Source organism: Sardina pilchardus, chromosome 1 (assembly GCF_963854185.1).
Source record: "Sardina pilchardus chromosome 1, fSarPil1.1, whole genome shotgun sequence".
NCBI lineage: Eukaryota > Metazoa > Chordata > Actinopteri > Clupeiformes > Clupeidae > Sardina > Sardina pilchardus.
The window spans coordinates 42,572,788-42,585,287 of NC_084994.1; the positions used below are offsets into that span (position 1 = coordinate 42,572,788).

Here is a 12,500-nt window from a genome sequence, read left to right on the forward strand (position 1 = left end):
TATCTGTGCTCCTGGTAATAAGGCCGCTGGAGCTGCTGATGTATTCAGTGGGCGCTGCCTCCTGACAGTGGCCCAGTGGGGGGGTGGAGTGTGGGGAAGTGGTGGTGGTGGTGGTTGGGGGGGCGGCCTGTGGAGACCCTGATAAGCCAGGCGTGGAGAGACTCTCGGCTGGGAGAGCGTCTTCACTGACCGAACCTCCCGAGGTGCAGGACTCTGGGGCTGACTAGGCTGACTGGAGCTCTTACCTGCTTGACGCATGCACGCACGGGCACGGGCACGAGCACGGGCACAAGCACGCACGCACACACACACACACACACACACACACACACACACACACACACACACACACACACACACACACACACACACACACACACACACACACACACACACACACACACACCCACACACACACACACACACCCACACACACACACACACACCCACACACACACACACACACACACACACACACACACACACACACACACACACCCACACCCACACCCACTCCCTTTCTCACGGTCTCCCCATGCCGCTCCACAGTGAGGGCTAAAGCCCTGGTTCTCCACGCTCCATCTGTTTCACCCACGGCGCTCTCCTCTCATCATAAAAGGAGCAGGCAGCAGAGGTGAGCTGCCAAGGAGTTCGCTGCTAATCAAACTCCACCTGTCACTCACACACACACACACACTCGTCTCTCTCTCTCTCTCCCTCCATCTCCCTCTCTGTCTCCCTCTCTGTCTCCCTCTCTGTCTCCCTCTCTCTCTCTTTCTCCCTCTCTCTCTCTCTTTCTCCCTCTCTCTCTCTCTTTCTTTCTCTCTCTCCCTCTCTCAAAGTCAGTTCTCAGTCTATGCTATTCACTTTAACCAATCAATTACCCTTGAGACAAAACTGCCTCAATTACTGGTAGGGATGTCAGCTCCACAGAGCTCATTGAGACGTGACACAACTCCACGTGACGGAAGCAGGTGAAACCATCACGGCAGAGGCGGTCTGAAAAGGAAAAAATCTGAAAAAAAAAACCCTCCGCCGAGGCAGCGCAGCAGACAGAGGAGAGAAATAACTTTGACAAGGACTTCAAATCCCCTTTTTGTGTGTCTTCTCAATATCTCATGACTTCTGTGTGAGTCTCCTCATCCTCCTGCTCGTCTGTACATCCCCAACCATAATCAGACGACTAACAAGATGACTCTTTTAGTCCTTTTGAATGGAGTGGTTGTAGGCTGCTGTTCTCCCACCTACCACTGTAAAGACAGTGAAGAATATCATCTTCATCAAGTCATATGCTTACAATGGGATATCCAGTGTTCTTTATAGATCAGTGGGAATGAGCCGGCAGAGCGAGGAAGGAAGGAGGGGAGGATAGAAGCCCATGCTGCCTTTCAGCTAAGGATATCATCTTCATCAAGTCATATGCCTACATCCCAAAACACTGATTACCATACACCTACTAAGCTTACATGCATGAAAGGACCACAATGGAACTGCATTTGATCCTTTCGACAATTATTGTACAAAGCCAATCAATCAACCAATCGATCGATCAATCAATCAATCAATCAATCAAAGTGGGTCTGAATGAAGAAATCACTGTGGACTGCGTACACTCAGAGTTCCCCTCACAGTGACTGCTCTCCCCCTTGTGGTGTTTTGTTCCGTAACTCATGCACCTCTCATTCCGGCGACACTGTAATTGCCTTTTTGTTTAGTCATCGCTGTAAAGCTACGGTCTGTCTTTTGTTCCCCTTTTTAATTTTGTTCCGCGCCGACCGCTCCAAAAGTCTTTCCTGCTGTAAACGGTGTTGTAAATGGCCTGCGGTGCGTGACGGTCGCTGGAGGAATAAAGTGGCCTTGTGTTTACGGGGCTGCAGTGTCTCCCCTGGTGGCTTCAGAGCCACAACCCAACCCAACCCAAGCGAGCCGAGCCAAACATGCTGGTGGCTGTGCTCTGCTTTCCAAACACACCTCCAGATCGCCCCCTCTCTCTCTCCTCTCCTTTCTCTCTCTCTGCCTTTCTTTTCTGTCTTCTCTCTCTCTCTGCCTTTCTTTTCTATCTTCTCTCTCTCTCTGCCTTTCTTTTCCATCTGTCTCCTCTCTCTCCCTTACCTCTCTCTCTGCCTTTTGTTATGTCTTCTCTCTCTCTCTCTATCTTGCTCTCTCTCTCTCCCTCTCTCTCTCTCTCTCTCCCTCTCTCTCTCTGCTCCAGCGCTGCATCAATGATGTGTCTTTTGGCTCGCCACCACCCCGCCCCTCCTTGCCCCTCTCATTATCTGTGCAGCAGAAGCTCCTTGCCTTCGCTCTCCAAATTGCGTTTGCTGTACCTATAAATAAACTCGGTCCGCGCCGCAATCAAGCCCGCGCTCTGATTGTGTGGGTGGACCGTGAGGGAGTTACGGTGTGTGTGTGTGTGTGTGTGTGTGTGTGTGTGTGTGTCTCTGTATGTGTGCTGTGTGTGCGTAGGTGGGTGTGGGAAGTTGTCTGGTCTTTGAGGTTGCACTGTGGTAGTGGGGGTGACTGAAGAGTGTGGGGGAGCATTGATGGCTGTGTGTGTGTATGCGTATGTGTGTGTGTGTGTGTGTGTGGAAGGGGATTGTCTGGTCTTTGAGGGAACACTGCGGTGGGGGATGGGAATAACTGATGAGTGTGGTGTAGAAATAATGGGTGGTGTGTGTGTGTGTGTGTGTGTGTGTTGTGTGACGATTTGATTGTGGTGGTGGGTGGGTGGTTGATGGGTGGAGAAGCATGGGAGTTTCTAAAATCAGAAAATCTTGTGCTTACGCAACGCTGTCACATGCCAGACCACACATCTGTGAGTCAGCCATGCCAACAACTCATCTGCATCTGCCTGCCCACCTGCCTTGTCTGTGTGTGTGTGTGTGTGTGTGTGTGTGTGTGTGTGTGTGTCTCTCACTGTGTTCACCTGTGAGTTCACGCCATTTCATTCTCCTGCCTGTGTGACTACAGTGGAAACAGAAAGGACCTGTTGATACCAAAGAGGGGGAAGTGGGGGCAATACAGTCAGGCTTGTTGCCATGGTGCCAAAAATGTGCGGCGTCGCGCTGCCAGGTTTAGGAGCTCACAGGACGCCAGTCGTCTATTCCTCCCTCCCCTCCCTCCTTCCCTCCCTCCCTCCCTCCCTCTCTCCATCTTCCTCCCTCACTACAGTAGCACATTCCTATTGTTATTGTGAGTCATCTTAAGCTTTTTCCTCTCTCTCTCTCTCTCCTCTCTCTCTCTCTCTCTCTCTCTCTCTCTATCTCCCCCTCCTTCCTTCTCTGTTTCTGCCGTGTAATCAGCCCGATCCAATCATCTCATGAACACAAAGGCGCTCTGGTCATCCTCTCGCAAAAGAAAAACAGCTAGTTAGGAATCAAGCAGGGGCTGGACCTCCGAGGTGAGTCAACAGCGTTTGGGGGCGGAAAAGAGTGGCTATTACCGCGTGCTCGGAGCTAGACGCAGGGGAATCAATGCCGGGCGCACAATACAGCAAAGGTCCACAGGCACTCAGACGGCTTAAATGACCACAGCATTGAACACATTAAAGCAACACGGTGAGCGTAGTTCTTCACCTTAAAAATGACAGACTCGTTTTGATGCTGGACTGATACGGCTGTGTTTCACACCAGGGCCATCTCAGTTGAGAGTAAGTCTGGAAATGGTTCATTGACTTACGACTTCCAGCAGGGGCGTAACTGGCAGTTAAATTAAACTCAAATTGGTGCATTAAACTCTTACCAAAATCGTTTCAGAAGTGCAGCAATCTCATAAATGAAGGTTTTAAATGCAGGTGTTGACTCAATTCCAAAGAAATACACATCTATGCCTGATAAGCGATTGTATTTGCATGCCTGTGTTTTAGGGACATTGGAAATGGGCTTCAATGGTGTCTTGGTCAGACAAACCAGCAGAGCAAACCCCAAATCTGCCGATAGTGTGTATGGGTATTTCCAGGCTCACACTGATACACAATATGGAGAATGGAGTCTCTGATGTTCCTGATCCGCCCCTGGAATGTCTGGCATGTGATGTTGTTGTAGCGAGTAGGAGCATGGCTCCTTTCATCGGTTTTTAGACAAATTGGGGCTAAATGAGTGAAATGGGGAATTCCTTCATTGTGTTCCTATGAGCCTCCAAAAATAAAGAATATCAAAACACTCCCCTAATCTACAACCATCAAATCAATCATTACACGCAATAACTTGTAAACAGCGATTAAGACAGCGATTAAGACATTGGTTGAGAAGCAGGGTGTTTTGGCAGTACTCCCTACAGGATTCTCATATTTCTTTGTGCTGATTGGTTAGGTCTATCCAATTGTGTGCAGAGGCATTCCTGTTCTGTTTCCTTCTTCCATAATCCACCATTTATTTTCAAGCCCCATAATCCCCTCCCAGTGTTGCAGTACCAGTGTCTGGAAACATCTCCAACATGACTCCAGCATTGATAAATATCAGTGTCCTTCCCCCAAAACTGCTGTCAAGGGTTCTTACATAATGACTAGCCATAATGGGAGGTGTATCTCTTTAAAGCATGATTAGGGAACAAAGCGTGGGACTAATTTCTTTCTTAACCAAAGAAATTAAGTTTAAAAAAAAAAAAAAGTCGGAACAATGTCGGAAGTTTCGTAAGTAAATTCCGAAAGTGTCATTTCTGGTTAAGCGCCCCTGAAGAGGAGGTGTGAGGTACGGAATTGCAAGGCATGTCATTTCCTCCCCTTCATGATTTGACACAATCCATTCATGGGGAAATCCAAATAGGAGGGGAAAAACGCTGCGTTCCTTTGTGACTATGATGACAGTAATTATGTGACCTGACACAGACTCCAGTCACCCCCCCCCCTTCCCCCCCCGCCATACATTCCCATTCTAACGCACACACAGGTGAAATGAGCTCAGCGAGACATGAAGGGGAGACGTAATTACAGACAATCAGTCGCGAGTGCAGAAATGATGATAACGTGTTTGAAATACACTACTCTGTGCCAGACCGCCAAAGGGGAGTCATTCCACAAATATGGGAATATACCATCGGAATCACAGGCTAAAGGTGGAGATATTCCCACACATATACACCTCAATGGAATGTGCTCCTCAGGAAAAAGTTCTTCAGTATTTAATTGGCAGTTTGATATTGCTCATAGATTATATAGATCGCATATATATTGCAGAAGTTCCAATGTTGCAGTGTCACATTGAACTATATATACAGTATATACTGTACATATATATATGTATACATATATTGAAATACATTGTTCAAAAGAAAATAGCTTACAGGGGAATACTGTCACATCAGAGGAATTGGCTACTGAACCCAAAACTGTGTTTTTTCGGTCAGCTAGCTCCCATGACATTTAAGAAAACATATAAATACACACACACACACACACACAAAAGATACACGACCATATACACACATGCACAGTGGACACACACACACCTGTACCTGGGCACTCACCTGTGCTGGCGAGTACAGTCGGCGGCGGCTGCGGGCGTCGTGGCCCATCCGGCGTGGGCTGGACGCCGCGTGAGGGCAGTGGGGGCTGGACGCCGTGACGCCCTGGTGCCTGCACCCGCCCTCTCCTCCTCCTCCTCCTCCTCCTCCTATACGGTCTCCCCCGGGTCCTAAACTCGCCCCTAGTCCTCCGGCTGCTGCCGCGGCGATGGCCGCGCCGCCGGCGGCCGCGCCGAGGCCTCCCATGCAGCAGAGGGCGCCCTGCGCGAGCTCCAGCTCGATCTCGGCGTCCATCTCGGCGTCCTCCATGGCCTCCTTGTTGGAGTCGTCCAGGTGCTTCATGAGCACGGCCACCACCACGTTGATGAGCACGAACTGCGCCGTCAGCACGAAGCTCACAAAGTACATGGGCGAGATGAACTGCAGGCTGGGGTTGCAGTTGTACTCCCCCGGGGGGCACTCGCGCAGCGTGTCCTGTAGGGGGCAGCGCAGTCAGGGTGGACGGGGAGGCGGTCAGACCACAAGTGGCATTTGCTACATATTGATCAAAATATTGATCACATACCAATAAGCTCCATTAGCAATGGCAACAATGGATCAGCCTTCAATCTGATCAGCAGTATTACGTTGTCTTACCATATTGTACAGCTATTGTGCACCAAAATGCTAAGCTATATAGTATGATTAAAGAGACCCTATGCAACTTTTTCATAGTCATAAAATCGCTCTGAAATCGTTGTTTTGCTTGACTGACCAGTTTCATCGAAAACAGTAATATTTCCTCCCGCCCCCAGTGTCCCTATCCGCTATTGCAACCTATCGTCTCCTGTTTACATCTGGAAGTCTGAGACGCGTAAAGAACAAGAAGAACCACGCTTGCAATTTATATATTTATATGTAGCCTATATATGTATAAATATAAGCGCTAAAGCTGTCGGGGAAGCTCTGCAGAGAAATATGCAAGCATAAAACGAGCGACAACAAAAAACGAAACCGAAACCAGAGATGAAATCGCCAATCCTGCATAGTTCCTCTTTAAACATACTATTGTTGTATTCTTATCCTTTATTGCTGTGCTGTGATCACATACCAATAAGCTCCATGAACAATGGCAGCAATGGACAGCCTATCTGATCCACAATATTAAGTCATCTTACCTTATTGTACAGCTATATGTAAAACAAAATACTTAGCTATATAATGATAAACTATACTATTATCGTTACAGCTCCGTGATTGCACACCACAATGCTAAGCTATATAGTATGATAAACTGTATAATACTATAAGCCTCACTGATCCGTTATTAGACACCTATGCTGTGCTGTGCTGTGCACTATCATGCTGTGGGGCAGGATACTATTAGAGGTGTCTGTTTTCTGTTGTTTTGCTCGGGCAGTAAGTGCTCTGTGAGCATCTAAAGCGCACTAGACACCTGGCATTTTTTATAGTGCCCTGCGTTCCTTCAAATTTCCTCAAAATTCCTTCAAATTTTTATAGTGCCCTGCGTTCCTTCAAATTGAAAAAAAGTTTAAAAACTCCACGCAGAAAAGTGTCCAACATCATTTGTGTGTGTGTTTTTCTTTGCTCATTAAAACAGTGCACCTCTCGCGTTTTACAAGCCGCAAACTGTTACTTGATATGATCATCAACTGTTGCAAATTGTGCATGCGCTTGTATGTGAGTAGCATTTGACTGGTCATCTCGCAGGGGGGCTCACCTTCATGATGCCGTTCCAGTTGTCGCCGGTGGAGACCTGGAAGAGCGTGAGGAAGGCCATGCCGAAGTTCTCGAAGGTGGCGTGGCGGCTCATGCCCTCGCACTGGTACTCCTCGTTGCACACTAGGAGACAAGGGCGAGACGGAGGACCCGAGACAGACGCACGAGCCACATACATACACACACACACACGCGGTCAGTCTCTCCGTGCACACACGCCGCTCCAGGGCCTGGGAGTGGAGCTCTCTCAGGGACCAATCACAATAAGGATTCATAAAGCAAAACAAAGTAAAGTAAGGTGTAGTAAAGTAAAGTAAAGTGTAGTAAAGTAAAGTGAATGCAATTACATTAAATTGAAGTAGTAGTATAGTATTGTACAAAGATCCTTGATTACTATAGTATAGTATACTATACTGTAGTAAAGTAAAGTATAGTAGTATAGTAAAGTAAAGTAAAGTAAAGTAAAGTATAGTATAGTATAGTATAGTATAGTATATTAAAGTAAAGTAAAGTAAAGTAGAGTAAAGTATAATATAGTATAGTATAGCATAATATGGAAAAGTAGTAGAAGTAAAGTAAAGTAAAGTGAAGTGAAGGGACTGGTGTTTAGCAGGGGATATGTCAAGGGATGCAGGCTCGGAGCGCTGAGTTCGGGGGTTTCCCTCCAGGCCGCCCAGCGCTATCACTGCTCCACCTCGCGGCTCCGTACGCCGGGTCACGAGCACGCTGGGTCGTACTCATACGGTGTGGAGCGCCTCACCACCATACAGACCGCAGGTCAGAGCGCTCGTTGACTCAACACAGACTTGCTGTAGGGTCTCGTTGGCCCAGTGCATGCATACTGTGGCGTGAGTGGCCACAGCTTCCACATCATGTTTGGGGTCAAGTGCCCACTGGGACCCGTATTGGGCTCGTATCTGATCTATGGTCATCATTTCCCGACCCCAAGCCCATCTCTCTCTCTCTCTGTATCTCACCAAAGCCATCGATATCTCAAAGTTGCGACACTACCGTTGACTCCCGTGAACAAACAATGGCGGCACTTCCGGGAACTATTCCATTGAGAATGAATGAATATAATACGACTTTTCTACATGACTTATAGTCGTGTGCATAATAATGCATTTTCATTGAGTAATGTATATGTATGTGGAAATGCAGTTTATAGTCATTTTCATCGAGTATTCACCGTAAATATTAATGCGATCGCTGCTGTCAATCCCGTAGTAAACCAGGGACCGAGGGAACTACTGAGTCCACCCACTAACCACGTGACCGCTCTAATCTGACTTTAACATGGAAGTCAACGGCTGTCGCAACTTTGAGATATCGATGGCTTTGTATCTCACTAGCTTCCTGTCTATGATCACTGTCCTATCTTCAATAAAGCCCCCCATCCCACACACACAAAAAGCATGCATCCAAAGAATCATGCAATGTTTTTGTTAGACTGACAGGAAGACTGACACCCATGAAGACTGTTTCCACTCTTATTCTGTCTGCCTACTACGTTCTCCCTGCTCTGCTGTCCATCTGACGTCTTGAGGCACCGTACACCCAGTCAATTGATTCAAACTCTGTGTTTAGACAGCACTGCCTGCAGAACGCGACGATGTTCTATCTGGTCGGGGGGGAAACGAGGGTGGTGTGTTGTTGAACAGGGACGACGGGCAGATACTCACCCAGCTCTCCAAACAGCTCGACGCCCAGAGCAGCGTAGATGAAGAAGAGCAGCATGAAGAGTAGGCCAAGGTTCCCCACCTGAAACACACACACACACACACACACACACACACACACACACACACACACACACACAAGAAGAAGCATTAGACACACACATACAGATACACACACACACACACACACACACACACACACAAGCAAGAGGCATTAGATACACACACACACACACACACACACAAGCGAGAGGCATTAGACACACACACACACAGACACACAAGCGAGAGGCATTAGACACACACACACACACACACACACACACACACACACACACACCATTAAATCACCACCACGAGCGCCCAATCCACCCAACCGTCGCACACAGAATCGCCTGAAGGTCTTCCACCATGAAATCACCCTCCATTAAGTCCCCCTACACACACTTGCGCGCCAGCGGATCCCTGAGAGATTTCCTCGGGCCCCGTACGGCTCCTCCGCCGCACCAACAGCCCTCTAATAAATCACCTCGCCGTGAAGCGAGAGAGGCATGAGACGAAGCAATCGCGCGCCGCATCCAGCAAACAGCCTTCGATAGCCAACGCGTGCCGCGGCGCGACATTCCCAAGTCTCTCCCGCCGGGATCCGGGATTGTCCTTGGGCAATTGGAGAGTGCTGGTAATTCCTCTGGGGATGGGATTGACTGGATGGTATATATACACAAGTCCTCCAACCAAGGGCAGCTCCCATAGGAGATGCTGGGATAGAGGGGGAAGAGGAGGAGAAGGAGGAGGAGGAGGAGGAGGGGGTGGTGGTGGTGGTGGGGTGGGGTGGTGGTGGGGGCGTTGTGAGTTCCCGCAGCCTCGAGCACTAAACCTCGCTGAAGTGACACGGCAGATATCCAATCCTGAAAAGTGAAATGAGTCGCGCTCGGGTGGAGGCATGCTATTACCAAGTCCGAGAGAGAGAGAGCAAGCGAGAGAGAGAGAGAGAGAGAGAGAGAGAGAGAGAGGAGTGGGAGAGTGTGTGAGAGAGTGTGTGTGTGTGAGAGAGAGATGTCGCTGTGCATGTCCCATGAAAACACAATTCCATAAGGAAATGTAAGGTGCACACCGGGCGTGACTGCACAGCGCACCAACCTGGCCAAGTGAAAAGTGCAAATTGTGCAAGATTGAATCATGATCATCCACTGAACGATGAACAATTCAACAGAGTGAAAATGAGGAGGTATTCGAATTTTTTATGCTGCAAACAAGCGCACGTCGTTCCAGCTACCAGACCAGAGTGCTCTAGAGTCTCTGGCCATTAGCAACAATATCACAGAGGTTAAGAGCTGGACACCCGGGAGCTTGCTCTGGATTAAATATCCATCTGCTAAACTAGAGGGGCTGTTTGAAAGAGCAGAGTCGGACCCTCGCCAAGGCCAAACGGTGTGTGATAAATACGTAAATAAATACAGCAATGGCTGTGAGTTAAAGATTGAAACATAATAAACTTCTACGAGAAAATGTCGACCAGAGTCTTATTTCCGTGTTACTCATAGCTGTATCTGTAGCTTTGTAGCTTAAATGGTATTCGATTGCCGCACGTTGTTTTGGATAAACATGTCTGCCAAATGAAGAACTGTAGATGTAAACAAATAGGGCCCAGCATGTAAACACAGTCTCACTAATGTATTTAGGCAGATACAGGGTGGTGGTGGTGACCCATCCAAGTCTGTTCAGCTCAAGTTCCCCGGCCTCTCCGTCTCATTGACATTTAGAGCGATGGCACACAGATGTCACAACGCTGTTCCGACACCTGCTCTAAAAAAAGAAAACGCCGAGACGTTGATGGAATCGGAGCGCCTGCCTTTCCTCCACACTCAGACATCAGCGGCGGCCATCTTAACCACCGTTTTTACGGAGCCTATTTAGGGCCTAATGGGCCATGACTCAGTGCGCTCGTCTCCGAGCGTGACAAACAGTCGGCTTTTACGGTCACGTAAAATAAAATAAGAACAAAAAAAAACCCCACACCGCCCTAATGGGTTCACGCATGATTCACTAGCATTTAGAGTCAGGGGATAAGGAGCCGTGGAGAAAAGCTTGGGATGGAGAGAAAGAGAGAAAGAAGGAGAGAGCAAAATGGAGAGAGAGAGAGAGAGAGAGAGAGAAGAGAGATGGAGGTAGATAGAGAAAGGAGGGAAAGTAGAGGGAACAAAAAGAGCGGTTGGACAAATAGGGGACATTTCTTAAAAAAGGCACGACGAAAGACATGCATTAAAGAAGCGAAACAAACAAACGGAGTGCCTCAGAGCGCCGCTCGTCCCCGTCTTTCCCCCCCCGTTGGGCCGATAAGAGGCAGAGAACACAATCAGACTGCGGCAAGGCGTCAAACCCACCGCACGAGCGCTCCCGAGCTCATTCTTCTGATACGCTCCGGCCAGATACAACTGTGTGGGTGCAGACCAGCTCAGCTCAGCTCAGCTCTAACCCACGCAACACACGCCGGAGAGCCGCCGACTCCGGCCCAGACCCGCTTAAAAAGTCTCAAAGCAGCCACCTGTGAAAATGCAGCATCAAAATAAAACGTTCCCCAAACGTGGAGGCACTGCAGTGGAATTGCAGTGGATGGGGGAAAAAAAAACTGCTTTGCACCATCGAAGAAAATGCCATTTACGCAAGAAGGGATCAAGGTCCTTGATAAAAAAAAAAACTCCATCCCCTCCACCTTCTCTCCCCCTCCACTTCTGATGTATGCGAGTTGATGGCAGAGAGTCGGACAGCATCGCTCCATCAACCCTCTTCATCGCCCTCTTCTCTCCCTCTTCCTCCTCCCCTACATAACCCTTGAGATGAAGGGGTGCCAAGGGCTGGCGCTAACAACTGATGCCTATCTGCATGTTGGCGGAGGGCAGTCATGGGGTCGTGGGGTCGGGGGGTGGGGTGGCTCCGATGCCCATCACAGTGGTGCCCTTTGTGCCATCTGTCAGAGTGAGTGACTGGGACGTTGTGGAGTGGAATGGAGAGGGTTGCTATGAGGGGGACCGCTGATTGGACATTTCTCTCTTTGTCTGCATGACAAACTGACTTTGTTTGTGTATTATGTGTGTGTGTGTGTGTGTGTGTGTGTTTGTGTGTGTATAAGTGTGTGTGTGTGTGTGTGTGTGTGTGTGTGTGTGTGTGTGTGTGTGTGTGTGTGTGTGTGTGTGTGTGTCTCACCTGTGGTAAGCCCTTGACCACTGCATCATGCACATCTAAGTGAACTGCTGACTTACTCTTTCTTTTTGTGTGCTTGTCAAATGTCAATGCCTGAGTGTGTGCCTGACTGTAAGAATGTGTGTGTGTGTGTGTGTGTGTGTGTGTTTGTGTGTGTGTGTGTGTGTGTGTGTGTGTGTGTGTGTTACCTGTGGCAAGGCCTGGACCACAGTGTCTAGAAGAGCTCGCATTCCCGTGGCCATTTTCAACAGCTTCAGCACTGGAGAGTGGAGAGAGAGAGAGACAGACAGACAGACAGACAGGCAAGACGTTTTCAAAATGAACTGTAAAATGTGGCAGCACAAAAATTGTGTACAATTCCCATCAGTCCATTAACAAGGGGGAAAAGGGAGTGTCAGTGCCTAACAGGGAGAAACCGAGAGAGAGAGAGAGAGAAAGAGA

At 48.6% G+C, this 12,500-nt stretch overlaps 1 protein-coding gene across 1 annotated transcript in view; it reads right to left on the reverse strand.

Moving 5' to 3' along the window:
- Positions 1-12,500, reverse strand: part of LOC134079069 (voltage-dependent T-type calcium channel subunit alpha-1I-like) — a 163,026-nt gene that overhangs the window by 10,382 nt on the left and 140,144 nt on the right. The window contains exons 32-36 of the mRNA XM_062535242.1: positions 12,248-12,318; positions 8,862-8,940; positions 7,181-7,302; positions 5,579-5,934; positions 5,464-5,491 (exon numbers count right to left, since the gene is read on the reverse strand). Of these exons, the coding sequence (XP_062391226.1) occupies positions 5,464-5,491; positions 5,579-5,934; positions 7,181-7,302; positions 8,862-8,940; positions 12,248-12,318 (656 nt within the window). The remainder of the gene's footprint in view (positions 1-5,463; positions 5,492-5,578; positions 5,935-7,180; positions 7,303-8,861; positions 8,941-12,247; positions 12,319-12,500) is intronic.